This window comes from Gymnoscopelus microlampas (genome assembly GCF_963454915.1).
Source record: "Gymnoscopelus microlampas genome assembly, chromosome: 15".
NCBI classification, from domain to species: domain Eukaryota; kingdom Metazoa; phylum Chordata; class Actinopteri; order Myctophiformes; family Myctophidae; genus Gymnoscopelus; species Gymnoscopelus microlampas.
In genome coordinates, this window is record NC_139952.1 from 14,732,889 (window position 1) to 14,760,709 (window position 27,821).

The 27,821-nt window shown below is 41.6% G+C and overlaps 1 protein-coding gene across 1 annotated transcript; it reads right to left on the minus strand.

Moving 5' to 3' along the window:
* Window positions 1–23,780: 23,780 nt before the first annotated feature.
* On the minus strand, window positions 23,781–27,334 carry edn1 (endothelin 1). Its single transcript, XM_084080003.1, has 5 exons — window positions 27,095–27,334; window positions 26,715–26,853; window positions 26,067–26,228; window positions 25,498–25,602; window positions 23,781–24,858 (listed from the first exon to the last, which is right to left on the minus strand). Exons 1-5 carry the CDS (start codon window positions 27,153–27,155, stop codon window positions 24,720–24,722), a joined length of 606 nt encoding a protein of 201 aa, XP_083936129.1. The 5' UTR covers window positions 27,156–27,334; the 3' UTR covers window positions 23,781–24,719.
* Between the last annotated feature and the right edge of the window lie 487 nt (window positions 27,335–27,821).

Sequence of the window (27,821 nt, forward strand, 5' to 3'; positions counted from 1 at the left end):
GTGAGCCAAACAAAGTCAGCTGCAGGAAGGTGATGCTGAGACAGGCAGCGGGCTGAGGAAGACGCTGCTGTTCGCTGTTAACAGTGTGTAGTTGTGAATGTCACCAGGTGGGTCTAAACAGACCCCACCAGTTGTTTTGGGTCTCGCTAATACACACACCCCAATCAGTCACACAGCTCAAATTAATTCTCATTTAGTTCCAGTCTGCAGAGTAGGCCTCTTTCTCTCGTTCCTTCACTTTTTATTCCAGCTCAGTTCTGATCCGTTATCAATCCCGCAGATGCAGGGGGAGCTTTTAGGGGTTATGTGTCGTGCTCAGGGACACTTTGACACGTATAATGGGGCGGACCATGGGCAAACCGGTAGGAAGCCTGAATTAGGGTCTAGGGGGCATTGATCATTCCTACTGCCACTAACCATTGCTGGTGGCTTTCACCCTAAACCTCCTCACCCCCCATTGCCATCCCCTTCCTCAACCCCCTCACCCCCTTCCCCTTCTCATCATCCTGAACCCATCATCAGTAGGAGGATTACCGCAGTAAGAAGCTGTCTGTCGATGCCCGTGGCCCGTGGCGGCAAAGGTAATGGAGCAGTTAAGAGAGTTTCAGGCATGTATCTGTCAGGTGGCGTGCAGCGCTGCAGGCTCACGGCTTTGGGATTAGCGTGACTGAGAGATGCTCTGGGGCTCAGACTTGGGTTGAAGACTGGGGTGAGCTCATTGTTCGTGGAAACACATTATGGCGGTCACTGGCATGTGCACTGTGATCCCCTCAGAAGTGAAATCTGGTTGGGGGACAACGGCCAAACTATAAAGATTATTAAGTGTCCATGTGTGTCGCTATAGCAGTAGCTTTGATGGATTTACTGTGCCCACTGGAGCCCTGAACCCTGTGACCTTTAGGGCCCGGCTTTGATCCTTGGTGTGGTTTCCAGGGGTCTCCCAGGGATACTGCTCAGGAATTAGGATAGAGATTTTGGCCTCATTTCCACAGACAAGACAAGGAAGCCAGCACTTTGCCCACATTTTTCACGCTTAGCCAGGCTTTGCTGGAGCTCGTTACCGACGCAAGTGAAGGGAGGAGAGAGTGCCACTGCTGACAGCACCATCAGACACAGATGAGGAATGTGGATAGTGATGTTTTTTGAAGGCTTGCCTGCATAGAAAAACAGTAATGATAACAAATGTCTAAATTAAGTCGTCGTGTGTTATAATCTCTTCAGGAGATGTCACAACTGATGAAATGAAGTGCACACATGACCCAACTGTAACAAAACGTAGACAGATTAAAAAAACATCTCAAGTGTGAGATGATATCAAGGGAACGACACTTCAAGCTTGATATGGATGTGCTGTACAGTATACTAATTGCCACCTTGTATCTAATAAACACACGATATAAACAGTGATGGTAGCAACAGAAAACCAGGTGAACTTCATCCAACAAACTCCCCATCAGCCCCCTATTCATGGAGTCAAACCACTTGAACGATGAGCTATAGTCTAAGATGGGTGAATTAACTTGGTGGAACTGATTGATTACACATCCTGCATAGACATTATGTGTTACCTTTTGCATCTGTTATGATTGTGCATTTAGCTTCTTCAGGGGAAGGGTAGCATGACTCTAGGTTTGGATCATTGTGGTGAACACAGCATGATTTAGTAGACAGTCTCTGTTGGTTAAATCAGAAAAGCATGTTCTGTTTAAGTATTTTCTTATGAATATGTTTGCATTCCGACAGCATTTTGGATAAGAGCTCATATGCAGTTTACGGATACAATTTTGTTATTATGCAGTATGCATCTTCCTGTACTGCTCCCCAAGATCCCAACATTTTGAATGTTGTCATTAAGCTTACACAGACCTCAAGAACCCACAATAAAGGGGATTAACCTTGATAATGCCACTATATCCCTAGCACCCTTTCCACTTTTCTCATAATTGGGATGAGAACTAATCCAGGGTATTCTAAAGACATGTTGACATTCTGACTGACTACTTAAGAACATAATAAAGGGATACTGGTGTAATACTGTATGTATCACTAACCCAGTAGTCCTGAACGTGTTAGTCCAGGTAAGTAGACACTTATGTGCTTATTGTGCTATGGAGACATTGGTTTATAAACACCAATCCAGTTGCCGTTATGGACACATACAGGAGGCATACTGTACTTGTAAACCTGTAAAGTACAGTGTTACACAGCCTACTAGGAAGCTTACAATTTGATGTTTTGGACCGAAATGTACAATACTTATGATATTAATTAATGTCTAAGCAGTCACACGTGGTTGTTCATGGTTTTTATATAATAATCTATAAGCCCTGTTCCTTTGTAGTTTTTCCACCCTATGGTGGTACTTAACATTATAACCTTTCTTTTGCTCACTCCTTCCCCCTCTTTCTCTTAGTCTTTGTCACTGGCGTCCTTTCAGCTAAGGTGCTCATTTCAGGTTCAGTGGCTAACAAGCGGAGAGGATCAAATACAATGAGGTCAGTCTGAGGAATAGGGTTCAAAATATTTTGTATGGAGAAACGTTCTATCCTAATCCCATCTTTAAGACCAAAATAAATGACAAAATATCAGAACAAGATCATGATGATTGGAGCAAAAATGATTATTGATGGCAGGTGTTTAGGGTAGGTACAGTAGGTACTTTATCGATCCCAGGTGGTAAACATTCTTACAGCAGCCAGAAGAAATATATCGTTGCTGTCGGACAGAAACCAACTATCTACATTTTTCAACTTTCTTTTTTTCCCTTTTTTTTTATAAATCAGTGCTATTGAACACCTTTTACGTCTGTGTGAGGGTTTTACAAATATTGAACCAATGACAAAAGTAGCAAAAAGCGCTTCTGACTAAACCTCCTTACTCCATTGGATCCTCAAAACTGTTGGGCAAACCATCAATCTCCACATTAATGGTCAAAAAAGCTCCTAACTCCACTTGAGCTGTATTTGGGTAAAGTGATGATAACATAAGGACACATTCAAGTATCTGACAATGTATAAAGTCACCGTACCAACTTTGATGAGGCAGTATTGTGTTGTTCTATAAACGTGTTTTTTTTTTTTTTTTTCATTTTCTAAAAAGTTAATATTTTGGATAGCTGGTTTCTGGCCGACAGCAGAGATATATTTAAATAATACAAATAGAAAATATAAATAATAAATGAATAGGCCTCTATTAAATAACTTTATTGAAATGAATGCAAGAACTAGTCGGAAACCCCTTAGTTTTAGACTTAGACTTAACACATCTCAATATAGTGCATGTGCTTTTGACCAATTAATCTGTGGTTGTTTTTGTACAGAGTCAGGAAGATGTGTAGCTAAAGCACTTCCACTTAACCACCCGTCTTCCACTACTACCATAATACTATCACAGCACCATTCTTCTTTCCTTTCCTGCCCCTCTCAAAACAACACAAATCACTCAGGTGAAGCTATACATTGGTATGCTAAGGCATTCCTCAGAGAGAATGTCTTTGCAAAGGTGACTGTTTTTATTTTGGCCAAATTGCGGCTCCTAAAAAACGGAGACTTAAAAAAAACAATAATACTTTTTCTTTAGGTCACCAAATGCCTTGTTAAGGCTGCCAAGATCAATCATGCTGTGTTTTCATCCCGTTGGTCACAACCGACCCTTTCATCATGTTGCTGTCATCCTGGCAATGCACATTCTGTGGCAGATAAATGAGTCACAGAGAGGGAGGAAAAAAAGGTTGTGTGTCTGCAGGCCTCCCTCACAATCATAGATAGCCATATTGTGTCCTCTCCTCTGTACTTCTTGGCAAGTGAGCATGAAAGGGAAATTTACGTTAATTTGTCCGGATGTCTGCATTGCAGTGACCATAGGGGTTGATACGAGGTGTTTTACTTAAGAGATAAAAGCCAGCGGGCCAGGCCACGGACAGCAGACTGCAGACCATAACAGGACTGAATGGGAGCAACGTGTTGAGACAGGATGCACTCAGTTAAACAAATAAGACCCACGTTCTGATAAATGTGTCACAATGCCACTATCACTTCCACTCACTGAGACGGACAATACAACTCCGTTCCCCTTTTACAATCTTGGAATTCCAAACCCATAATGGTGTCACATTCTTCGGGGGAAAATCTTGTGATATGTTTGACCAAAGTAGTTGTTTATTCTATCATGTTTTCCTTTTATAATTAAATGGCGGGGGCTTTGTCAAACTCTTGGTCAGCAGGCCACTTATGTAGTTTATTTTTATTGTATGACCATGAATTAAAATCATCTGTTGTGTATTCACTGCCAACATGTGGCCACCAAACTAAATGCCCCGATACACATATCTGTTTTATATCATTACATCTCAATTTTTGTTTTGTTTTTTTATACTTTTATTGCAATTAATTCATTTCATTTTACAATCTAAAATTACATTTTCTTTTTCCTAGCAAATGGAAACAGAAACATGATTACACAATTACAAGTCCATATATTTGTATTCATTAATCATTCGACTTCCAAAGAAACAAAACCACTAATAATAATAATAATGATAATAATAATAATTATTATTATTATTAAAAAGTCAAGGGAAGATCTGTCTCTACCTTTTTTCTAAATTATTTTATTAGTCTTAGTTTGGAAGGGTGTGAGACATGAGCATGAAACAGACACTGGGTCTCATCACCCCATCAATCAATAAGTCAATTACATAATTGGAGCTGTTGCCCACAGGCCCCTTGCCCTGTGTCTCGCCATGTTGCTCGTTGATGTTTATGTTGTCTATAGCTCTGGCCGCCTGATGACGTAAAGTTATTTCCCTCTGACCGAATCAGAAACTCGAAAATGGTATTGATCCCAGGCTACAAAACCCCAAGGAGAGAGAGTGTATGAAGAAGAGAAGGCGACTTTTATCACATTCATTCAACTGCAGTAGAAACTTTACTGCTGTGAATAAAACTGACTGGATGAATCACTATCACTACAGGGAGTCTGTGGCACATTTGCTCCTCATCATTTCCCTACAACCCAAGTGGAATTCTCTCTGCTGCGTTGACGGTGGTCCTTGCCCCCCCAGATTTTCATGCCTCTGTAGGGCAAGGGTGTGATGACCCGTGAGGCCTGAAAGGTGGACATGGGGGTCAGGGGAGACTATTAGGCCTCACACTGTTTGAAGACAATGGCAATTATATTGCCCTGTTAGGAGTCTAGAGTGTCCAGCAGAGAAACATAGAGAGGCTATACAGAGAAATGGCCTGCAACGCAGGGCAAGACTGTTGAAAATCCGCGCCACAGACACCAGTGCTTTAAGAGTGTTCCTTACGTTGTAATTTAAAATAACCCGGTTAAATTAGTGCAATTTGTACACAAATGAAATTGACTGCTTAGCCAAGGAGAGTTCAGGAGGTCCAGTTAAATGACAGTACAGAAATAAAATGGACTGTATAGCCCAGCATAATCAGGCATTTTATGGCACAGTCCAGCAGGTTGCAAACCCAGCTAGTTCCTTAAAGTTTTATGTGAAAAATAAATATGAAGATCATCCATGACATTTTAATGGCTGCATCTCTACACAAATATGTACAATACTGTAGTGTAGATGGCTTTAATAAATAGATATTTTACCAGCCTTTCTGTATAAGACACCACACTGAGATGTCAGATATGTTGATTTGTTGTTACTGTCCTCTACATCGCCCTCAAAAACACAGTGACTGAAAGGAAGACAATGAACAGTGCTGGTTTTTACTGTTATCAATGAACAAACACCCTCCGACAGAAGAAAACAGTCTGCTTTATGTAATGTCACACAAACTGGACAAAACAATGACAGTAGAATCTGCCCAAAAAAAAGTGACGCTCTTTCTGAATAGGATTAAGATGTTATTTTTCGGTTATTTAAGAATAGAATTTCCCCAACCTTGCAATTTTATGCTGTGCAACTTAATGTTATAATTGCTATAATTGCCACAACTGACAGCTGTACGAACATGTTTTAGTGTCTTATCGACAGGCTTTTAGGTACTGTAAGTACAAAAAAGAAATGCAGCCATTGTGGAGGACAACTAAAATGAGATGAAACATTATGCTTTGCATTTACAAGCTGTTGAGGAACAACAGTTACATTTTTGAATATTTTCTATTGGAACTCTGTTTTCTTACATTTAGATGATCAAATGGGCTTTTTTTCCCCCTTTGTTTTTTCCTGTGGGTGCACCACCTCCTTTTTTTGTGTAGAGACAGGAATTCGGTTTGGCTCCTCCCCTTTCTTAGTCCACTTCCTTCCGGGTGCTTCTGTGTTTATTCGGGGCGGCAGTGGCTCAGGAGGTAGTTCGGCCGCTTGGGAATGGGAAGGTTCCCAGTTCGATCCCGGGCTCCCCCAGAGTTAGTGTCGAAGTGTCCTTGAGCAAGACACTCAACCCCTAATTGCACCCGATAAGCAGGTTGGTGCCTTGCATGGTTTCCTCCGCCATCGGTGTATGAATGGGTGAATGTAATGCACAATCATTGTAAAGCGCCTTGGATAAAGGTGCTATATAAATGCACCATTTACCATTTATTCCTACTAACAACAACATTACATGTTTAAGGAAGTGGTAATGACAGATTATGCTGTTAGCAGAATCTGTTTTGAGAGATTATCTAATATCGAGCTGTATCAGCTTGGGCTGACATGCCATCCCTCGGTTGGATAAACTGTGGCAGCGACGAATGTCAGGCGTTAATTAGTTAACAATAGCCTTATTTATTACAAAGACAATGAGAAAATACTGTAGCATTTGATCAACACTTTAAATTGAATAAATTAATTAAGATTACTGCCATTCTTTCTGAGTAGGTTTCTCTTTCTGTCAACAAAGAATTGCCTGGTTAATGAAATGGTAATCCCAATGGGATTTCCCAATAAAGTGAGGAGGGAGTTGGCAGGTGCTTCTTGCGGCCTCACCATTACTAGTAGAGTTGGATTTAGATCTGCCATTTTCGGTACACAACATCGGCACACAAATAAATGTAATTCAGACTTAAGTTTCTTCTGCAGAGAGGTAATTTGTGGTGACAGTTCAGAGCATGATGAGCTTGTGTTACTATCAGCCCTAGGGCTGATATGGCAGCCGACCAATCGGCCCAATCTTATTTCAATCATTGTCTCCTTTTATCACCCCCTCAGGGCAAGTAATAGCTGCGTATGTGATAACATCCATTATTGTCAATATTTTGTTTCATAAAAACCACAGAACCAAAACATGAGTTAATATACTGTATTTTAACAAGTAAGACGCGCGAACGCTGGAAGCGAACGCAGCTCGAAAATATTGTGTATTTACGGACTTTGTGTGTGTGTGTGTGTGTGTGTGTGTGTTTGTGTGTTTGTGTTTTGACTGTAGCTGCACTCTGGCGTACTCTGTCGGCCGCACCCAGGCAGTGCACTGCACACAGACAGACAGACACACACACAAGCCGAACAGACTTTCATAGTAAGCTCCACTTGGGCGGAGGCGCGCCTCCTTCCGCGTTCGCAATAAGTTTTCCATATACCAAAATTAACACTTTTAAAATGCTAACAATTGAACTTCCTATTTACAGTACATTCATGGTCTGCATATATGGTCTATTTCAACCCCTTGTCAAATTTCTTTTTTCAATCTACTTAGTTACATAATGTTTCCCTAAAGCTTAAACAGAATATAACATTAAAATCCATTGGGGCATCTGGGTGGCAGTAAAACACTTGGGCGCCGCTACAGAGACCATGGTTCAATTCCCGGCAGTGGTGCCTCCAGCTTGACTTGCTCTCCAACAAACACAATTTGTCAGTATTTGCAGGTGGGAAACCGATGAGGGATCATGTCGTTATCGCTGCATTAGTGACCCCAGCTGGATGGTCGGCAGGGAGGGGATCTCAGTTCACCGTACACCCTCCTGGTGAAACTTTTCACCCGACTCACTGTGGCTGATGACTCAGCATCAGGGAGCACAATATGCACATGGAGAATTCAAAGACAAAACTAGAAAAAGTGCTCCTCGGAGCACAGGTCTCCGCCAGGTCAGGTAGGCTATTGTGGCCTCCTGGTGGCGCTATAATAGGCCAATGTGAAAAGGGTGCCATTTCTTCTTAGGCCTTGCACGACAATCGGACACTGACTGCATTCATGATTTGAGGCATTTTGTTAAAAACATTTGTTTCGCTAAATTAGACCTGCTGGTGAAGCTATAACAGGCCAATGTTAAAAGGGTGGCATTCGTTCCTCAACATAGTGTGAATGTGCGTGCAAAGTTTGACCGCAATCGGACGGTGCGTTCATGATTTGCGGAATTTCGTTCAAAACAAGCCAATAATGCAAACTTTAGATGTCAATCTTAGCCAATCAGTATGGAATATGAAAAATCAAACACATCCGTCGTGATCACATGACTATAGAGATCATGTGTACCGATTTGCGTGAAATTTGGATAGAATTGGAAGGAGTAGTATAAAATAATGTGTTTTACATAAGTTGGCCTCCTGGTGGCGCTATAAAAATAAGATGTGAAAAATGCAGGGCAAAGGTTTTTCCTTGACCTCTAGGGAGTTTTACACAGATCGGTGCAGTTATAGGTAAAAACACGAATCGGCCTGTTATAGCGCCACCATGAGGTTGATTTGAAAAAAATCTAATGGTAGTTTTTCCTCGGCCTAATGGGAATGTGTGTGCAAAATTTCACGGAAACTGCATGCTGTGTTCATGATTTGAGGCATTTTGTTCAAAACGAAGCACTCCTGCAAACTTTGGAAGACATTTTTAGCCAATTAGGATGGAATATGAGAAATCTGAAAGACTCTTTTTGTTTAATGACTATAGAGATACTGTGTACCGATTTGCGTGATTTTTGGACAAAATCTGTAGGAGTACTGTCAAAAAATATGTTTTGCACAAATCGGCCTCCTGGTGGCGCTATAGAAGGCCCGTGAGAAGAATTTGGTGCAGAGGTTCTGAATTGGCATCCAGGGAGTGTGTGTGCGCAGTTTCGCTGCGATCAAGACAACGGTGCCGGAGATTAGCTGGTCACGGACGGACGGACGGACGGACGGACTGACGGACGGACGGACGGACGGATGGACGGACGGAGTGGGGGAAAAACATACTCTCGCGCCGTGCCTTTCGGCCTGGCGGAGACAATTAGGGAGAAAAAGAAAAAAAGGCAATGGTGGCACAGTTGTTGCTCCCCCACATTTACTCAATAATGGAAAATGTTGACCAGTGCAAGCCTTTTAAAGCAGGGGCGGGTAAGGATGACCCCTCGTGCCCCCCCAGTCCCTCCCTCTATGCCTTTAGGTCTGTCCCCATGTGGGGAAGGTCATCTCTGCCTGAATGGTGTGCCCCGAATAGCCCTCGTAAAGGCCCGGGTTCAGGACCCCTGAGTGGATCAGGTAGGGTATCAGAGGCCAAGAGATGAGAAGGTGCTTTATGTGTAGTTGTCTTCTATCAGTAAGTTACCCCGAAACAAAAAGAGCAGGTGGCCACCGCATCCTTTTCTGCTCAATTTCACAGACAACCCACCCATAACCCCTGCCCTGGATCATCTGTATTCTCCAGGACACCGGCCCGACGGACACCATTTCAGTGCAGGAATTTCTTAATAGCCAGTTAAGAGAGAAACGTCATAGAACACTATGTAGAAGCCACCAAAATTCTAAATTAGTACATTATGCCACCCAGTTTTAAAACCTACATGATTATATATAGAGAGTTTTCAGATTAAGACAAGTGTAGGTGTGTACGTGTGCACGTGCTCGCGCGCGCCCCTCCCTTGTGCCATCTGTATGAAACTGCCTTTCTTTTTCACCCAGTGAATAACCCATTATCCTTCTATCTTAGTTATGTGATGAAGATCATTGTACTGATTGTAATAGCATTGTATTTTAAACTAGACAAAAAACGCAACTAGTTTTAATTTCCCCCGCCGGAAAGAATTCCAAAATAGTCCACTTGTGTGATGAAAACAAAAAACTGACAACCCTGCCCACACATACAGTAAACACCAGCCAGCCACATCATACACACTGTGTACATGTACACTGCACTCTAATCATTATTGACTGCACTGTAATCATTATATTTAGTAAAACACCTTAAGCTTTGAAAAACATCGCAACCTCATTTTTAACAAGTGCAAGATTAACCAAGAAGGGAAGAGCAGCTTTGATCCCATCTATAACATAAAAACTTTTTTTTTTAATTTTTATTTAATCAAACTACTCTCACCCTTAGGGTTGAAGAGATATGTCACACAAACAAAACATAACGCATAACTTATTCCTGATACATAACCTTCTGTTGGGTTAGGTGTATTAGTATGCACTGACATAACAGTTACAGTAGATGTATCTTGTACAGCATACGAGTTGATGTACAATGTCAGACATTCGTTTTTTTGGGGGCTTATGCTGGTTTTTCAATTCAGTTCAATTCATTTTTATTATAGTGCCAAATCTCAACAAAATGTCATTGCACAGGTTCCACAGTTGAGGAGCCTGACAGTTAAAGGTCCCATTCTACTTAGATTGGATAAGATGGACTACAAGCTGTGGTTTTGAACAACAAGCAAACCTACAGTACAAGGAGCACACTGGTGTTCTAGCTGGCACAGTGAACTCTTTAAGATATGGCGGTACCTGACCACTGAGGGCTTTGTATGAAAGGAGGAGAATAATTGTATCCAATTCGGTATTTTACAGAGAGCCAATGAAGGAGAGATATGATCTAATTTCCTAGTTTCTATCAGTTGCACAGCACCGTTCTGGACCAGCTGGCGAGTCTTTAGAGACGTGTGCCAGCCTGATAATAAAGAGTTGCAGTAATCCAGCCTGGAACTAACAAATGCGTGAACTAATCTTTCTGCATCTTTTTGAGACAGGATGTGCCTGACTTTTGCAATGTTATGTAGCCTGTAGGTGAAAAGGGCTGTCTTTGAAATGTGTTTTATGGGGGAGTTAAAGGACATATCCTGGTCAAAGATAACTCCAGATTCTTTACAGTGGTGCTGGAGGCCAAGTTAATGTCATCCAGAGGAATATCATAGGCTAATGTCTTTCTAAGGTGCCAAGGGCCAAGAACAATAACTTCAGTTCTGGTAGGTACTGTAGTTGTAGGATTTATTGTTAATGGTAAACTGAATTTGATCTTACAGATAAGACTGTCCATGCTGTATGTCTTTGGAGTGACAGAGAGGTTTGTGGTTGTCATAGTTAGTGTGGTTGCCCTAACAGGGCAACCAGACTATAGTACTCCTTATACTTTATTTGTTTATTTATTTATAGATAAACAATACTTCGGGCCGCTACTCCTCCCACAGTTTATTTTTCCCAATTTAGTGCTATATGTCAAAATGACCGGTCTGACCGGGAATCGTGCACTTGCATAAGGCTAAGAGATTGGTTTCATAGTTTAATTGATATTGATTTATTAGTGCATTAAATTTCCCCATCCACTTCAATGGAAAAGTGAAAACACTAAAATTCAAGTATTTTTTTCTCAGAAACCGTAAGAGCTACAGTTACCAGACTTTGAGGGGAGGTTCATAGTTTATTGCCAAATTATTTAAACAAATATTACACCATTCGGCCTCATGGTGGCGCTATAAGAGCCCACTTTACCTTTTGGCCTATAACTCTTGAACCGTAGGTCGTAAAATCAAAATTTATTTTTCCCTAGATTCCTTGGGTCATTACGCAACTCCCCATATAGGCCACGCCCATTTGCGTATGGATAGATTTTTTTATATTGATTTATTAGTGCATTAAATTTCCCCATTCACTTTCATGGGAATTGCAAAAACTCCCATTCAAGTATTTCTTTCTCGGAAACCGTAAGGGCTACAGTTACAAGACTTGGAGGGGAGGTTAATAGTTTATTGCTAAATTATTTAAAAAATAATCACACCAGTCGGCCACATGGTGGCGCTATAACAGCCCACTTTACGTTTTGGCCTATAACTCTTGAACCGTAGGTCGTAAAATCAAAATTTTCCCATGGATTCCTTGGGTCACGACGCAACTCCCCATATAGGCCACGCCCATTTCCTTCTGGATAGATTTTCCGCCATTTTGAATTTTCTTCAAACCACACTTTTAGCTCCTCCTCCAACATATTTTGTCCAAATGTCACAGAAATCGGTACACATGATCTCTGGGCCCATGCGGTAAACATATCCAAACGGCATTTTCATAGTCCTTACCGTTCTTCCGTAAATTGTTTCCAAAGTTAGTGGGAGGGACCCGTTTTACCAAAAATGTCAAAAATCACGAACGAAACGTCCAATCGATCCCAAATTTAAATCACATGTCGAGGGTGATTTACTCAACGACTCCCCAAAAGCATTTCCACTTTGACCCATAGGGGGCGCCACAAATGCGCAAAATGTCACCGTTTGATGCAAAAACATGATTTTTGGGGGAGTCAGTCCCTTCAAAATGAAACGCAAGCGATCTCAGGAGTGACGTGACAATGTAATTGGCGCAGTCTCCGACGGTATTCCTCCCAGCGTATTACTCGAGTCCCGACCGGCGTCGGCGCAACCACACTTTGCAATTGCCAATTGCGACACGTCTAGTTTCACTTGTTGTTGACAGAGTTAGAGGCTTGTTTGAGGACACGCAATCTTGTTTTGGTTCAGGGAGATAGCACCATTTCAGCATCCGGGAGTATATATTAAATAGTGACAGAACAAAATGACAACCAACCGAGCATCCTGTTGCAACTGCACAGTTTAATTAATCACAAGATAATGCACACAAAAAATACTACAGTACTACAGACACACTACTGACGCATGTAACAGTATGTGATACATCATTTCTATTTGAAAGCAAATATCGTTTTGTTTGAGCGGGAGGAGGGGAGGAGCAGGACTTGTCATCACCTGTGTCTGTCTCTCTATCTGTGTCTCTCTCTCTCTCTCTCTCTGTGTTTTCGTCTGTGTGAGTGTGGTATGCAGTGTCAAGTGGGGATATGGGAGCTGAGGTGTAGATTGACAGCTAGCTCAGGAGCAGGGACATAGCTGTGAAAAAAATATGACTGGAATGTGTTACCACTCATTTGGGAAAGAAATATCATTATTATTTCTCAGGTTTGGATGGATGGATGATAGATGTGTGTGTGTGTGTGTGTGTGTGTGTGTGTGTGTGTGTGTGTGTGTGTGTGTGTGTGTGTGTGTGTGTGTGTCTGTCTGTCTGTCTGTCTGTCTGTCTGTCTGTCTGTCTGTCTGTCTGTCTGTCTGTCTGTCTGTCTGTCTGTCTGTCTGTCTGTCTGTCTGTCTGTCTGTCTGTCTGTCTGTCTGTCTGTCTGTCTGTCTGTCTGTCTGTGTGTGTGTGTGTGTGTGTGTGTGTGTGTGTGTGTGTGTGTGTGTGTGTGTGTGTGTATATATATATGCAATAAGTATCAGTTATCATATCCCTTTACTCCATTGTCTGGCCGGTACCTATTCATACAAGCGCACAACCCCATAATATTGTCATCACATGCATCCTGGCAGAGATTTGTGCTCTGCTGTGTGGACCCTTAAAACATGTTTGCATTGAGGCTGGAATTTAGGGGAGCTTACTCTCATAAGCCCAGCTGGGTTTCTTCAACCTCTCCTGCACTATAATGTATTTTACTGGGTTTTCCTTTTTCTATTTTTCATAATGAACACAACTACTACACACACTACACACTTTCATAATGAACACACTACTACACTAAACCAAACCAAACATTGAGTCTTGAGTGTATGACTATTTTATTTTTCATTTTAGTTTATGGGCCTACACATGCCATGGTGAGCACCTCACCAACACAGATGTGCATTCCTCTAGTACATGTAACAATAGTATTTATGTCAAAGAATAAAAAACACCCGCACACTTGCTCAATAAAGAAAAATAGTTTCATCATGTATCGGTCAAGGACCTTCTTGAGGCATTGTATAAGATGCCTGAAATATTCAGGTACAGTATCGTTTTATATAACTCACAACATTTCAGTCAAGGACCTTCTTCAGGTCCTTGACCGAAACGTGAATCATTAAAATTGTCTTTCTTTAATGAGCAGGTGAAGTGTATGAGTTTTTATACACACACACACCAGAAAATGTTTTCCTGCATCACTATATTGCTTTTTACATACCCTGTTGACACCGAAGGAATGTGGACGGACCATTTCGACTCAGTAAAGGTTTTGGCTTAAATACAAGGCAAGCATGCCGACAGAAGCTTAGCTGGGCCATATACTAAAGGTCAATTCCCTAGTATATGGCTGGACCGAGTATGAAACACTGGAGTGGTGACATTCGCCGGTGTAACTTGAAGTAACTTGAAGTTCACTGACCAACTTCATTGGTCAGTGATGTTCAGGTTTCATACAGGCTTTCATACAGGGTTTTATTTATATTTTTTTCATACACAGGGTTTCAAAACTCACTACAGGAGCTATATCCACCATGAGATAATAAAAGGATGTCTGTCATCTTATCAATCGTGATGTTCTTTCATCAGGAATAAGTGTGATCCATAGACTGCAAAACATAAGTGCCTTTGTGAAATGCCACCAAGTAGCACTTAAGTGACCTCTCTCTCTCGCGCACGCACGCACGCACGCACGCACGCACGCACGCACGCACGCACGCACGCACGCACGCACGCACGCACGCACGCACGCACGCACGCACGCACGCACGCACGCACGCACGCACACACACACACACACACACACACACACACACACACACACACACACACACACACACACACACACACACACACACACACAGATGGGGGAGAGGCAGTTGCATGCGTGTGAGTGTGCCTGTTCATGTAAAATTATGTCCTTGAATGCACATGAGTGATCAACGGCACAAGGTAATGAGGACTCCAGTGTATAGAAGACAGAGTGAGAAAGTGCCTTAGGTGTTTAAGGGCCTTGTTGTTTCATGCAACAATGTTATTATCCCCTTAAAGAATCTTCCATACCGTACATAGGATTAAAAACAGTGCTGTTTTTCCATGTTGATGCCTTGGAGCCTGAACCACCCAAAGGACATCGAATCAACTAGGAAACGATCCGATTTTGACTGTTTCTGCACATGGCTGTAGTCGACATGGTTCATCTATAGGTGACCTGATGCTTTCTTTTGCACTTTGCACAGACCTGTTCCTCACTTCAAAGAAGCTTGGTGTTTACATCATGGCTGCATCCACATTTGGACCAGTGCATACATGTCAACAGTCCCCTCATTCCACTGAGATCCCGTATTTTTAGAACCCATTCTGAGGCGGATCCCGTATTATTGTTCCTCCCATATTTCACTGCCTCAGGAGGAGATTAAACTCATGACCTTCCACTGAACTTTGTGGATGCAAGTTAATATGAGCAAGAAATTGTAGCCTTTTTCAGCTTGTAACCAGCTTGTAAGTCCACAAAAGCCAACAATCTCGTTAATTCTGCCACAGCTGCATCAAACATCAAACCTCAACCTCACATGACGTTACTGACTCCCTGTTGGAACAAAGACTTGAAAATAATTCTTCTTACTCTGTCATTGATAAACATCTCTTTAAACACTGCATTAATTATGGGTATGACCATGTCGACAGTCTTTGCAATCTGATCGGCATAGATTATATTCCAGGAAGTTTGGTAATAATGAATACTGCAATCCAATGTTCTTATTTTGGCAATATCTGTATTTTTATTTTTATACACCTGCACTTCTGAAGTTAAACACAATAAATAAAATACATCCAGAAATATCTAGAATACTGTCAGTGCCCCGAGTCCAAGTTGGCAGCAACATTTGTTAGCATTTCAGATGTGACTAATGTCAGATCCAGCAACAAATTGTTTCACTGACAATGGAAGGGCATGCTAGATTCCAAGCTCCAACATGAACAATCACCTTGGCACGGCTAAAGACAATGAAAGGCCGCACTAACGACGACGATGATGGAGTAAAAAAAGACCTTGACACAATGAGTCTAACCCAGAAGTTTATCATTTGGCAGCCGCCCTGTCATAACAATAAGTCAGGGTTCGTATTAGTGTTGCTGTCCTGGCCCTGGACGCTTGTCGCTGGCTGCATGATGGAGGAGAGCATGCACATGTGCACAGTTCAAGGCCCTCATTATGATCTGGATATTCATGCTTGGGGTTACTAGTGGACATAATGACCATGAAGCTGCAATTATAACTTGGACTCTATTGAATTCTATTCAATGTTATACCTTCCACTATTACAGTTAGTACTTCACTGACTGGTTCGGTGCTTTCATAGTGTTCTGCATTAGTTGTGGGATGCTGATCGCTAGACCATATAGCAATCATTCGATTATTGATTAACTACAGTATGAGATTCCCATCACACTAATTGTCATCAATTCAGGGAAGAGTGTTTACTTGCACAAGCATTTGGGAGTTGACACCAACATATCTATAGCTTAAAAGAGAAAGCATGTTGCACTTTGTTAATGATTGGCCTCTTTTACGAATACAGTGCCAATCTTTACCTTCCTTAGCCCCCAGCAGAAAAAAAGCTGACGGAAAGATAGAACATTTAAAAAGGAATATGCAGATAATGTATCACGCAATGAAACAGAAAGAGAGAGAGAAAGATAAATAAAGATGGAGCGAGAGAGAGAATGAAAGATCTTAAACCTTAATCTCCACCTGCCTAGCAATGTAAACAAACACGCTGACAAAGGAGGGCAAAGCAAACAGCAACTCAGGAGCTCTTACCACCAAGTGTTGCCATGCATGACTGTCAGACAGTTTCCTAAGCATTTTACCTCAATCTTTGGAAAACAAATGGCTAATTTATACTTTGTTGAATGCATCACGTCACCTTTTTCTGTTGAAAATCAAGGATTTTGGCAAACTTGATACTCAGTATCAAGGATAGTAATTAGTAACAGTGAAGAGCTATTACCGGGTCACGGCCAGGCTGCGCGAGCACTGGCTCAGGTAGGATTGCACTATAGTTCTTTTATTGCACTATTGTACTTATAAAAAAAAAAAAACACATATATATATATATATATATATATATATATATATATATATATATATATATATGTATATATAACGAAGAGAAGTGTGTATACTAATTTAAATATTTCCAACACTTCATTTATAATGCACAAAATCTGTGTGTGCGTGTCTGTCTCACGCATAACTCATGGACCGTCTGACCGATCGATTCAAAGTTGGTGTGTGTATCTCTGAGTTGCATAGAGTTACATATTATCTAAAGTGGGTTCTGGAAATCCCCGCCCATTCATTTGAATGAAGTTGCTCACCCAACACATACTACCACCACCTTTCAGGTTGGGCACGCTGTTTTGATGACGACTTGGGGCCCCCTAGCATGCAAAGTAGCGTACCTCCATGAGCAAGCCCGCCGTGAGTCGAGCCCATTAATCGAAACCCTTTTCGCTCGTTCATGTAGTCGAGATATTGTACCAGAAATGTACATTTCCACTCCTAAAAATTGTGCAGAAACAATTATCTTATTCTTGAATCTGAAAATGTTGTCATATAGAGGACATGTTGAACTATGAGAAATACATTTCATGCCATCTCAGTATGTTTTTATATAATAAATGTTTTTATACACATTTCACATTTTCACATTTCACATTTCACGTGATATAAGAAATATGATCAATATTTCAATCATATGCATTTATGTAAACACACATAACCACCAGACACTCATATAGTTGTGAAAAAACTACCTTCACATAGGATATCTTTACAAAAACATTATAGACAGAAGACAAACCTATCTTTATATACACAGTTAAACAGATTCATTCATCAATAGCTTCTTAAATGATCCATTTTATATCATACTATCCTGTGTGACAGGACTGACGGTGTGGTGACTGGACTGAAGGTGTTGTGACAGGACTGATGTTATGGATTTCATTGATGTAGGACAAGTAATGTTTTGCATACTTTAAGTTTTGGTAAGCATTCCTATTTCAATTTTAAATTTTAATGTAATATTAGATTAATATGGTTCAAACAAGGACATATCGGAAGGTTCACGTTTCGATCCCCAGTTCCTCCTGGCTGCATGTTGGTCCTTGAGCAAGATGCTGAACCTCTAACTGCTCCTGATGAGTAGGTTGGTGCCTTCCATGGTTTCTTTCACCGTCAGTGTGTGAATAATGAGTGAATGTTGCAGTGTGCAGCATTTCTTACACATGTGATGTACCACAGTGCACTGCCTGGACCTGGACCTTTTCCAAAGCGCTTTACAATGTGCATTACATTCACCCATTCTCACACACATTGAGGAGGTGTACGAATCAATCCAAGGCACCAATCTGCTCATCAGCTTGTTCAAGGACACAGGAGCAGGGAATCGGTCCGGGAACCTTTCGATTCCCAAGCAGTTGCACTACCTCCTGAGCCACTGCTGCTCCAGTACCGTCGTCGGATGTTGTATGCATGGTGTTTGAATTTCATGAGCATGCCGCTGAAGAACCCGATGAGATCATCTAGCACACTCTCAACCTCGTTTTCAACTGTCTTCTTAAAGGTTGTTTCAACGTTGTTCTTTTTTCTGTCCTTCTGTGTCCTCTGTGACCCATTGCATGTATGCCAGCCAAGTGAAAGATGGATGGATGGATGGATGGATGGATGGATGGATGGATGGATGGATGGATAGGTACTGTAGGTAGGTTGGTAGGTAGGTAGGTAGGTAGGTAGGTAGGTAGGTGGGTGGGTGGGTGGGTGGGTGGATGGATGGATAGATAGAGGAGAACCTTTTCAATAAAATGGAAGACATATTTATCAGTACTATTTTCTGCACCTCTGGGTATAGGCAGAGGTTTTGTTTGAGATTGATGAAGAGGGTTAGAGAGGGTAAATAATTGCATCTGGAACTCTCCAAGAGCAACACTAAAACAAACATGTTCCTTTCGTTGCAGAATTGATGGATGCTTTTAGATGTACACTGTATATATAACCCAGTTTTTTTATCGTCTACATGAATTCATGATGTGACTGAATGGGTATCAACATGCTTTAGTCCATTACAAGACCCATAGTTTATAATTCCATACATTCTGAACATTCCCTTACCTTTAAGTGTGCACATGAACATGTGGATGCCAAGATCTGTTCTTAGATATGAAGCTCTAGTAAAATTGAGTGAAATGCTGAAAGCACATGAGCTCAGTTACTGTAGTGACACAACTTAAACTGAGAACTCACATTGTCACTGTCACACACATGTACGTCATCCATCATATCAGAATGTGTTGGGGATTCTCTCCCACAAGGCATGGTATGTGTTGTGTTCTTGAACTCAGACAACTGAAGGCAGTAAGAGTGGCAAGGCGGGGTGGTGCTTAGAATGGGATTACAGGCAGACAGAGTGCTGAAAGCCACCTGCACAGATTCCCATAATCAAAACTTGTGGAAGTGTGTCATCGCATTGGCCCAGGTGTGAGGACAAAATCACAAAAATCACTCATAAAAGTTATCATTCTAACTTTCTGTTCGCCTAAAATAACTGATTTTCAGCAAGCATTGCAACTTTTAGACACAGTTCTCTCCTGTCCATATAGCTCCTGCTTACCTGTCCAGCCTAGTCCTTGGCTTGGGGTGAGTCAGCCTATGAGGTACAGTAATTAATCCACTCTAAGCCACAGCAGGGTTTCGTGAGATGTGTTGGCACCGCTGGGCTGTTCGCTGGAAAACAGGGCGTGTGGAGGTATCGCAGGGCGTCGGTCAAACGTCAGAGGTTTAGTCCTGTACACCCCTCCCTGACTTTTCATGCACAGAGTTCCATTGTTTGGCTCCTGGGCCCGAGAATTCCTGTCGAGTTGAAGAGATTCCTCGCACTGTAATGGGCTATTATGTTAGCACTGGACCTATTCAATAGACTAATGACTTACGCCAAACGCTAATGTCTCTGGGGAGTCCCGTGCATAGAGCTGCATAGCTCAGGGGGTGAGTGCCATTGTGCTCGGGCCCCGGGCCTGTCCACATGTTGTTAACCTCTTCAGGGGCCAGATACTGTACATGGAGAATCCTGCTTCAGGTGATGCTTCTGCAAGATTGTGGTCCAAATACATCATGCATCCATAGCCGTAGATTACGTGCGTCACCGAGGGCATTTAATGATTGAGAAGACAACTGTAATTTTGCTTAGATGTGTATGTAACTTTGTTTATTGTCTCCGCCAGGCCGAAAGGCATGGCGAGAGACAATGTTTTACCCCCTGTCTGTCCGTCCGTCCGTCCGTCCGTGTGACCTGTCCGTGTGTTACCAGCTAATCTCCGGCACCATTGGCCGCTCGCTGCGAAACTGCGCACACACACTCCCTCGATACCAATTCAGAACCTCTGCCCCAAATTTTTTACATGGGCCTGTTATTGCGCCACCAGGAGGCTGATTTGTGCAAAACCCATTTTTTTACATTAGTCCTACAGATTTTATCCAAACGTCATGCAAATCGGTACACAGTATCTCTATTGTCATGTGATCGACCCGGATCTGTCCGATTTCCCATATTCCATCCTGATTGGCTAAGGTTGGCTTCCAAAGTTTGCAGGATTGATCTGTTTTGAACAAAATGCCTCAAATCATGAACGCAGCTTGCAATTTCCGTGAAATTTCACATGCACATTCCCACTAGGCCGAGGAAGAAATGCCACCCATTTCACATTGGCCTGTTATAGCGCCACCAGCAGGTCTAATTTAGCAAACACATTTTTGGAACAAAATGCCACAAATCATGAATGCAGTGTCCGATTGCCGTGAAAGGCCTAAGAAGAAATGGCACCCTTTTCACATTGGCCTATTATAGCGCCACCAGGAGGCCACAATAACGTACCTGACCTGGCGGAGACCTGTGCTCCGAGGAGCACTGTTTCTAGTTTTTGTTTGATATTGTCAGAATTATCATAAGGTAAAGCACATTGTGCATCACCTTTTCTCATATACTGTATAAACCACAGAGAACAATATTTCTGAAAAAGATTATTGAGGGGAGACAGAAAATATTTGTAAAATTTGTCATCTGTTCCAGCATCCACATATCACCTTCCCCATTACTGATTATAAATCAGTAATATGGACGGAAATCTTGATCATATCAAACTTAATTTCTTGTCAACTTCATAATGTTTTCCTCTGCTGTCCCAGGAGATGGAGGTATCATCAGATATCTCTCAGTCAACAGAAGGAACATGTCTATCATGGTAGTTCAGTGAGTAATGGGGAATTCCTAGCCTGGCATCGGCAGATTAATACGCAAATGTGTAGAGCAAATAAAAGTTGCTCTGGCAGAATCATCAAATTTCCAGGCAAGGGAATACCATGCACTTGACTTTGCATGCATAAAGTTTAAATCCTGCTTACCACCTTTGTTCTATGTGATCCCATTCAATCCATCACAGCTTTCCAGTTTCTCTCAGCTGCCTGCTGAAGCAGACATATCATGAGGTTAATCTTAAAAAAACAATAGATCTGTGATTACAGCACTATTGTTATTGGACTTATACTTAGGAGCGCATGGGAGTATGTCGGTGAGGCATATGTTTTGCTGTGTGATTTGTTTGCTAAATGGGCTGGTTAGATCATTTGCATCATTTGGTTGTTCTGTTGCCAGTTCAAGCAGGTTTTTGATGACTGACATGGATGAACGTGATATGAAAGCTTGAGCTGAGAGTAAGTTCATTTTTACAACTTGCATCGTATGCAAAACTGAGATTTAAATGTGGCAAATCTGCAGGTCGTAATCCCTGCTCTGCAAAAGATGCAAAAAAGTGCCTGGTGTGTTAAAAATGCAGCTCAGGAACTGTCCTCTTTGAAGTTAGGCCTATAATAACTGCATACTGTAGGTAAACCCCCCCCAACCACTCCTCTCCCACCATCCCGATGTTATAAAACTGTTTTTTAGAAGAAATTGACTCATCTTCATCCCTATCCTCTCATCCTTTGCTTTCCATGGTGAGCTCAGCCTGATTATCTTTCGGGACTGCATGATGTTGTTTAAATTTAAATTACATTTTAATGTTTCATATAAATACAGATAATACCCATCATTTCAATTGGCATGTGTTATCATCATGTTATCATCTGAATATAACTTTTAATCTTCTCCCACTTTTCTAAACTCAAGTCTGTCAAACTGTCACTGAATTTCTAGGAAGGGTTCATGAAGTAAAAGAGAGGGAGGATAAAGCCTTAATTATGCCTGATTTACAGTATACGTAGTTGTGGCAGGGGCGTCATTTGGGGTTCCAGGGGATGGCAATTGCCACTCCCTAGCTTTCGTATTTAACCTAAAGATTCAGGTCTTTTATTCATATTTCCTCCACCATCATTTGCAGATTAATTGGATTGGACACTTATAGACACTTGTTTTCTTTCTGCAACCATACATCCATTAATCACACTAAAAATGGCCTCCCTATTTTTGGAAGATCATTATACAGGGATTTTCTTTTTTTTTTCTCTCTTTTTCCCCCAAAAATAGCAAATAGCAAAAATAGCCGATCTACAAGCTCAATGCGATGCGTTGTGGTAGATTAGGGATAACGCTGATTGCATCTCAGCGATGCGTGAACTTGTAGATTAGCTATTTTTTGCAATTTTTGAAATCGAGCTTAAGTGGTCACTTTTTGCCACCCTCTATTTTCTTATGAAATTACGCCTCTGAGTAGTGGTCTGGTGTCGTGCACCAAAGATTGCTGATCTACAAGCTCACACTGTACGCAACAAAGTGTATCAAGCCCTTTATAGTGTATGTCATCGCATGGCCACCTTACTGGACACATTCGTATGACAAAGCATGAACTGCAGTACACTTAACAGCTTGGTGACATGGAAGAAGTGACATAGTATATATGGAGAGGTGAGGCTGTGGTGCATTGTGGAAGACAAAACGGGACACCCAAACCCCCTCCAAGGCTTGGTAAAGGGTGATGATTAAGTCACACCAACTGCAAGTAATAGCCTTTATCTTTATCTAACCTTCAGAGTGGACGGGAGGCAGGTTTCTAAAGGCCAAAAACGGGCCGTTAAAAGAAGGGCCTCAGAATGTCTATGGCTTCACTGGAGCTGGCTGGCACTGAAATATTTGTCACTGAGTCATTTCAGCAGAACATGATGTTGCAGATTGGAAGGGACAGACTGGCAGTTTGACAGTTTTGCTTGTCATTACAAGGCCTTTCATTGTAAAAAAAAATAATATCTTGGTTGATCCTTTGAAATATGACACCTATACTGAAGCAAACGTAATCATTCAACCCCACTATTTTCGCCTGTTTAAGAAATTGCAGTGTTTACATTTTGGTTTGGCACAGGGATGAAAGACAGAGGTTAGTTTTTTGTATTGCACTTAGGTTGGCTTCAGAATAATCCCTTTCTAGTCTGCACAACTCTCACTCTTTCTCTCGCTCTCTCTCTCAACACCGAACTTAAAAGACTTTATTTATGGGTATGATTAATGACCCCCATCATTCACAGCTGACCTGCCTGTGGTAAACCAATGCGTTCACAGTGGCAATGAAGGTTTGTGCTTTTTCAAGTTGATTCTTTCCACTGCTGTAGTTTCTTTATTTCTATATTACAAGACAGTGAACTCTCACTTAAGCCTGATTCACACTTAGTTGTGTGCAGGTGTGTTTGAGCTTGTAGATTGGCTTTCTTTTGGTGCGTGACACTCTCGCTTTACTGTGCTTTGATGTGAGATGTCTCTATTCTAAGGCTAATGGTCTATTCCAAGTGGATGGTCTGTAAAGAATCAAGGAGGGAGTTAAATGATTTAAATAAGTACGTCACTATTTATTTTTGCAAAATTTTGCCAGAATTTGGCAATGTGTTGACACAACATTTCATAGAAATGACAAAGCATGAACAAAACATGATATGATAGACCAATATGACCAATAAAGTACAAAGTGTAACATGAATAAATAAAGTAGAAAGTAAAAACAATTTACATTAAATATTTAGTGAAACATTAATTTACCATACAACATGTAGAGACATCACAGAAAACTCCCAAGAACCATTACATAGTCGCAAAAAACGGACTAAACATGGAATGGTCTGCTACATTAATGTATACTGTACTGTACTGTACTGTACTGTACTGTACTGTACTGTACTGTACTGTACTGTACTGTACTGTACTGTACAGAGAACAGTGTGCCACATGATCAGTATTGGATAGGCTTTAAAGTTTTTTTAATCCAACCAGCATGTTGGACAAAAACAGAACTTTGAAATTGGAATCACAACTAATACTGGGATGGATGGAGGACTACATTTTGTACAACTTAATTCTTTCAGCAAAGCAATGTCATTGGTTGTGAAGTTCCATTTGATGGTCTTTTGGTATACGAAGAAAGACACTGTAAAGTGATAGACTAGACACTTTTTTTATGATCATGTTTCCTGAGATGATCACTGATGGTTCCATTTTAGTCCACAAGGGTCAATTCCTCTCTATTAAAGTAACTTGAACTCCCAGTATTGGGTCTGACTTTTCCCCCTCATATTTCCAACAGAGAGCACCCAAGTCAGGTGGCAGATGGACTTTTTCACTGTCGCAGAGCCTGTTTGCCGGCCTTGCGCGCAACATCGGATACCTTTTCTGAGGGACCACTGTACAGAACGTGGTTCAGTAATGGCAGATGTACGGAGAGGAGGTTCCTCTCTATCTGGGAAGGTGTGCAGATCATCTGTCTTACTTTCCTAGGAAGCTGTGCTTTCTACCTCCCAGGCTTTCGCCCTGTGGTGCTGCCTCACCCTCCACTTCTCCAGCAGCAGGCGAGTCTTCAAAGCAGCCCTGAGTGCTACAGCTGACGTTGCTCTCTTATCATTGCTGTTCACCCTGTAGAAAGGCAAGGAAAGGAGAGACAATCAGCATTCTCAAATTCAAACCACTGATCGGCCCTGATTGTGTAGAAAGAAAGCTAAGCTGTCAGTCATTCAATTTCGACAGAACCCAAGGTATGCTAGGTATCATGTCCAGTACAGTTTTAACCTGATATAGCAATGTGAAGTTTATGTTTCCATTTATTAATGTGTCAGAAAGAGCAGACACTTGGCGCCGTAACCCGGGAGTGGGTTTCATTTCAAGACATGATGATACATGACAGCAGTTGTGCCAGTGAAGGGCTCAACTACCCCACATCAATTTGACACTTTTGTGAGGGAAAGCGATACAATTTACTTTGGGAAATTCCATAAAATCCCAGCACTTTACAGTGTCTCAGAATTATTATTCTTTTTTTCACATGATGATTTAGAATTCTTTGCTTGAGGGATGGCCTAAATTCTTGGCCCTAAGACACTACATCAACTCATGACATCTTGCAGCCTGCTCATTATACATGCACAAACAGTGCTGCCTCTGAGATGTTTTGCCCCACTAAAGACCTGTACCTATGAAGTTATAATTATCATGTACATTTATTTTGCAAATACGCTTGTGGTATTTGCCACCATCACTCCGAGCGGGTTGTCTTACCTTTTAATCCTGCTCGTTTTGCTTGCCAGCGTGTGTTTGCACTGCATCTCAGCACAGCCATCGCCCTGGGCTGAGAGGATCACCTCGTCTGTCGACGTATTATACCTGTGCACAACAAGAACATAATTAGAATGGTGTCCCAGTGTTCCCAGTGTTTTAAAAATATTTTGGAGATTTCAAAAATATTTAGGAGATAAAGTTATAAAACCAGTTTCAACATGTCAAATAAATAGATAAAAGAGAGAGCATGGAAAGATGGATTGGATTATTACACTATCGGTTGCCGACTGAACTCAACAACACTGCTTTGCAGTGGCTCGAACTATAGCAGACAATAGCAGATCGACAAGCTCACAACATGTGAGCTTGTCAATCGGCTATTTTCAGATTGAGCTTTCCCCAATATTACGGAAAACCGAAAATACACTAGTATTGAGCCCTGAGCGACTCCGTCCGGTTACCCATATGGGGGGGGTTAAGTGGTTAAGTGTTAGACAAGTTGAAACTATACATAAAGTGCGATATGTTATTATTACATAAGCGCAAGCTGTAGTGCTGTATGTATGTACCTGAGGCGATTTTCCATCTGACAGAAGTTTGCACAAGTGTTGTCATTCCCTCGGACGCACTTGCAGCGCGGCGGGTCCTTCTTGGTGACCTTGGTGATCAGGCTCCCCCCAGCAGCGCGCCTCTTCCTCGGAGCGCTGCCCAGACCATAGGACACGATGCGTCTTTGGGGGAAAGAAATGAGAAATTAGTATCAGTTTGAGTAGTCCTGTCCGTCAGGCTGTCACAATTATTACACAATCACCTAATCGCAGTTATTTGAGATAATCGCAATCATTGTGCATAATCCTCATAATCGTTTCCATGGAAACATTTTTATATATTTTCAAACATTGTCATAAATAGTGGAAATAGCAGATCGCGAGCTTGTAGATCGGCTATTTCCACTACTAATGTTTTTTTTTAAAGTATAAAGTTATTAAAATTGTATATTTATATTTGTCATATCTGCCGTGTGCAACTTCGAACAGAAATGCAATTTTTATCCATGTGTTCCAGAGTTTCAACAACAAAAACACAATTGTGGGACAATTCATCAATCGTCACGTAAAGTGTCATAATCGTGACAGCCCTAAAGTTTGAGTCTAAGTTGTGAACAACGTCGAGCCATAATAACTTGTATAATGAAAGTAACCTAGATCTTCACTCACTCTGGCGTGTTGACCCAGATGATGTCCAAGTGGCAGAAGTAGACGCACTCCTTGTCGAGGAACGTGGCGCAAGAGCATCGTTTGGTCCTCACATGGTGCTCTGGAGTGACCGTGGAGGAGGCAGCAGGAGCTGAGATGACTGGGGAAAAGAAAAGAAAAAATAATTAATTAAACAAATATTTACAAATTAGAGATGACTAATTTGCCATTGCTAAAATATTTTTGATAAAGTGGATATCTACATAGACGTTACATGCATTTTTCTTAATTATAGTGGTCTTAATATAATGTGTATTGAGCTATTTCGTAGAGACAGTAGTGTCGAATACATAGTTAAATGAAAGTTTAAAAAAAAAATAGCCCTATTTATTAGAACTTACCTGTGTGCAAAACCCCAGAGCACATCACTGACAACATGGAAAATAAAATGCGTAAATCCATTTTCCACTTTTAAATCAGTCGCTCCCACAAACAAGATATCGATCAAGAAAATGAATAATCCGTGTGTTGCTGATCCCTTTCAAATGTTCTAAAAACCCAGCAAAAACCTTGCATGCCTCTGGATCAGCGTCCTTTGAGATGTAATAACTAAAGCGCAAAGAACATCAGCCTCTCAGATGTCTTTCTGACAGTGTGCGGCCCCCACATGTGCAACCCATGACTTTATACTAAGTGCTTCTACCACGTCCCCTCCTCCTCCTCCTCTCCACAGTCGCGTGTATAAAGTTCTGGCCTTTGGCTTATTCGCAGACAATGCTGTTTGTTAATAGTCACTGATAAGCAACGTGCAAGGGCCAAGATAAGAACTTTGAAATTCCTTGGTTCCGAGTGAGGGATGGACCCAGTGTTGTGTTCTAGTTTTTTTCGGAAGGTATACGCTACGATACGATGCGCGTGGTCGTGGGTATACGCTCTCGCGTTTTCAATGGATGAAACAGTTTTTGAAGGTATACGGTAGCAACAAAAAAAAATCTCAAGGTATACGCCGTACACAGCATCTGACGGTAGAACACACCACTGGATGGACCATGGGGCAGAGCAGCGGGGTTGGTTGTGACCTGTGCCAAGTTCTTATTGGACTCCCTCAGACGAGCAATTGCGTCATTC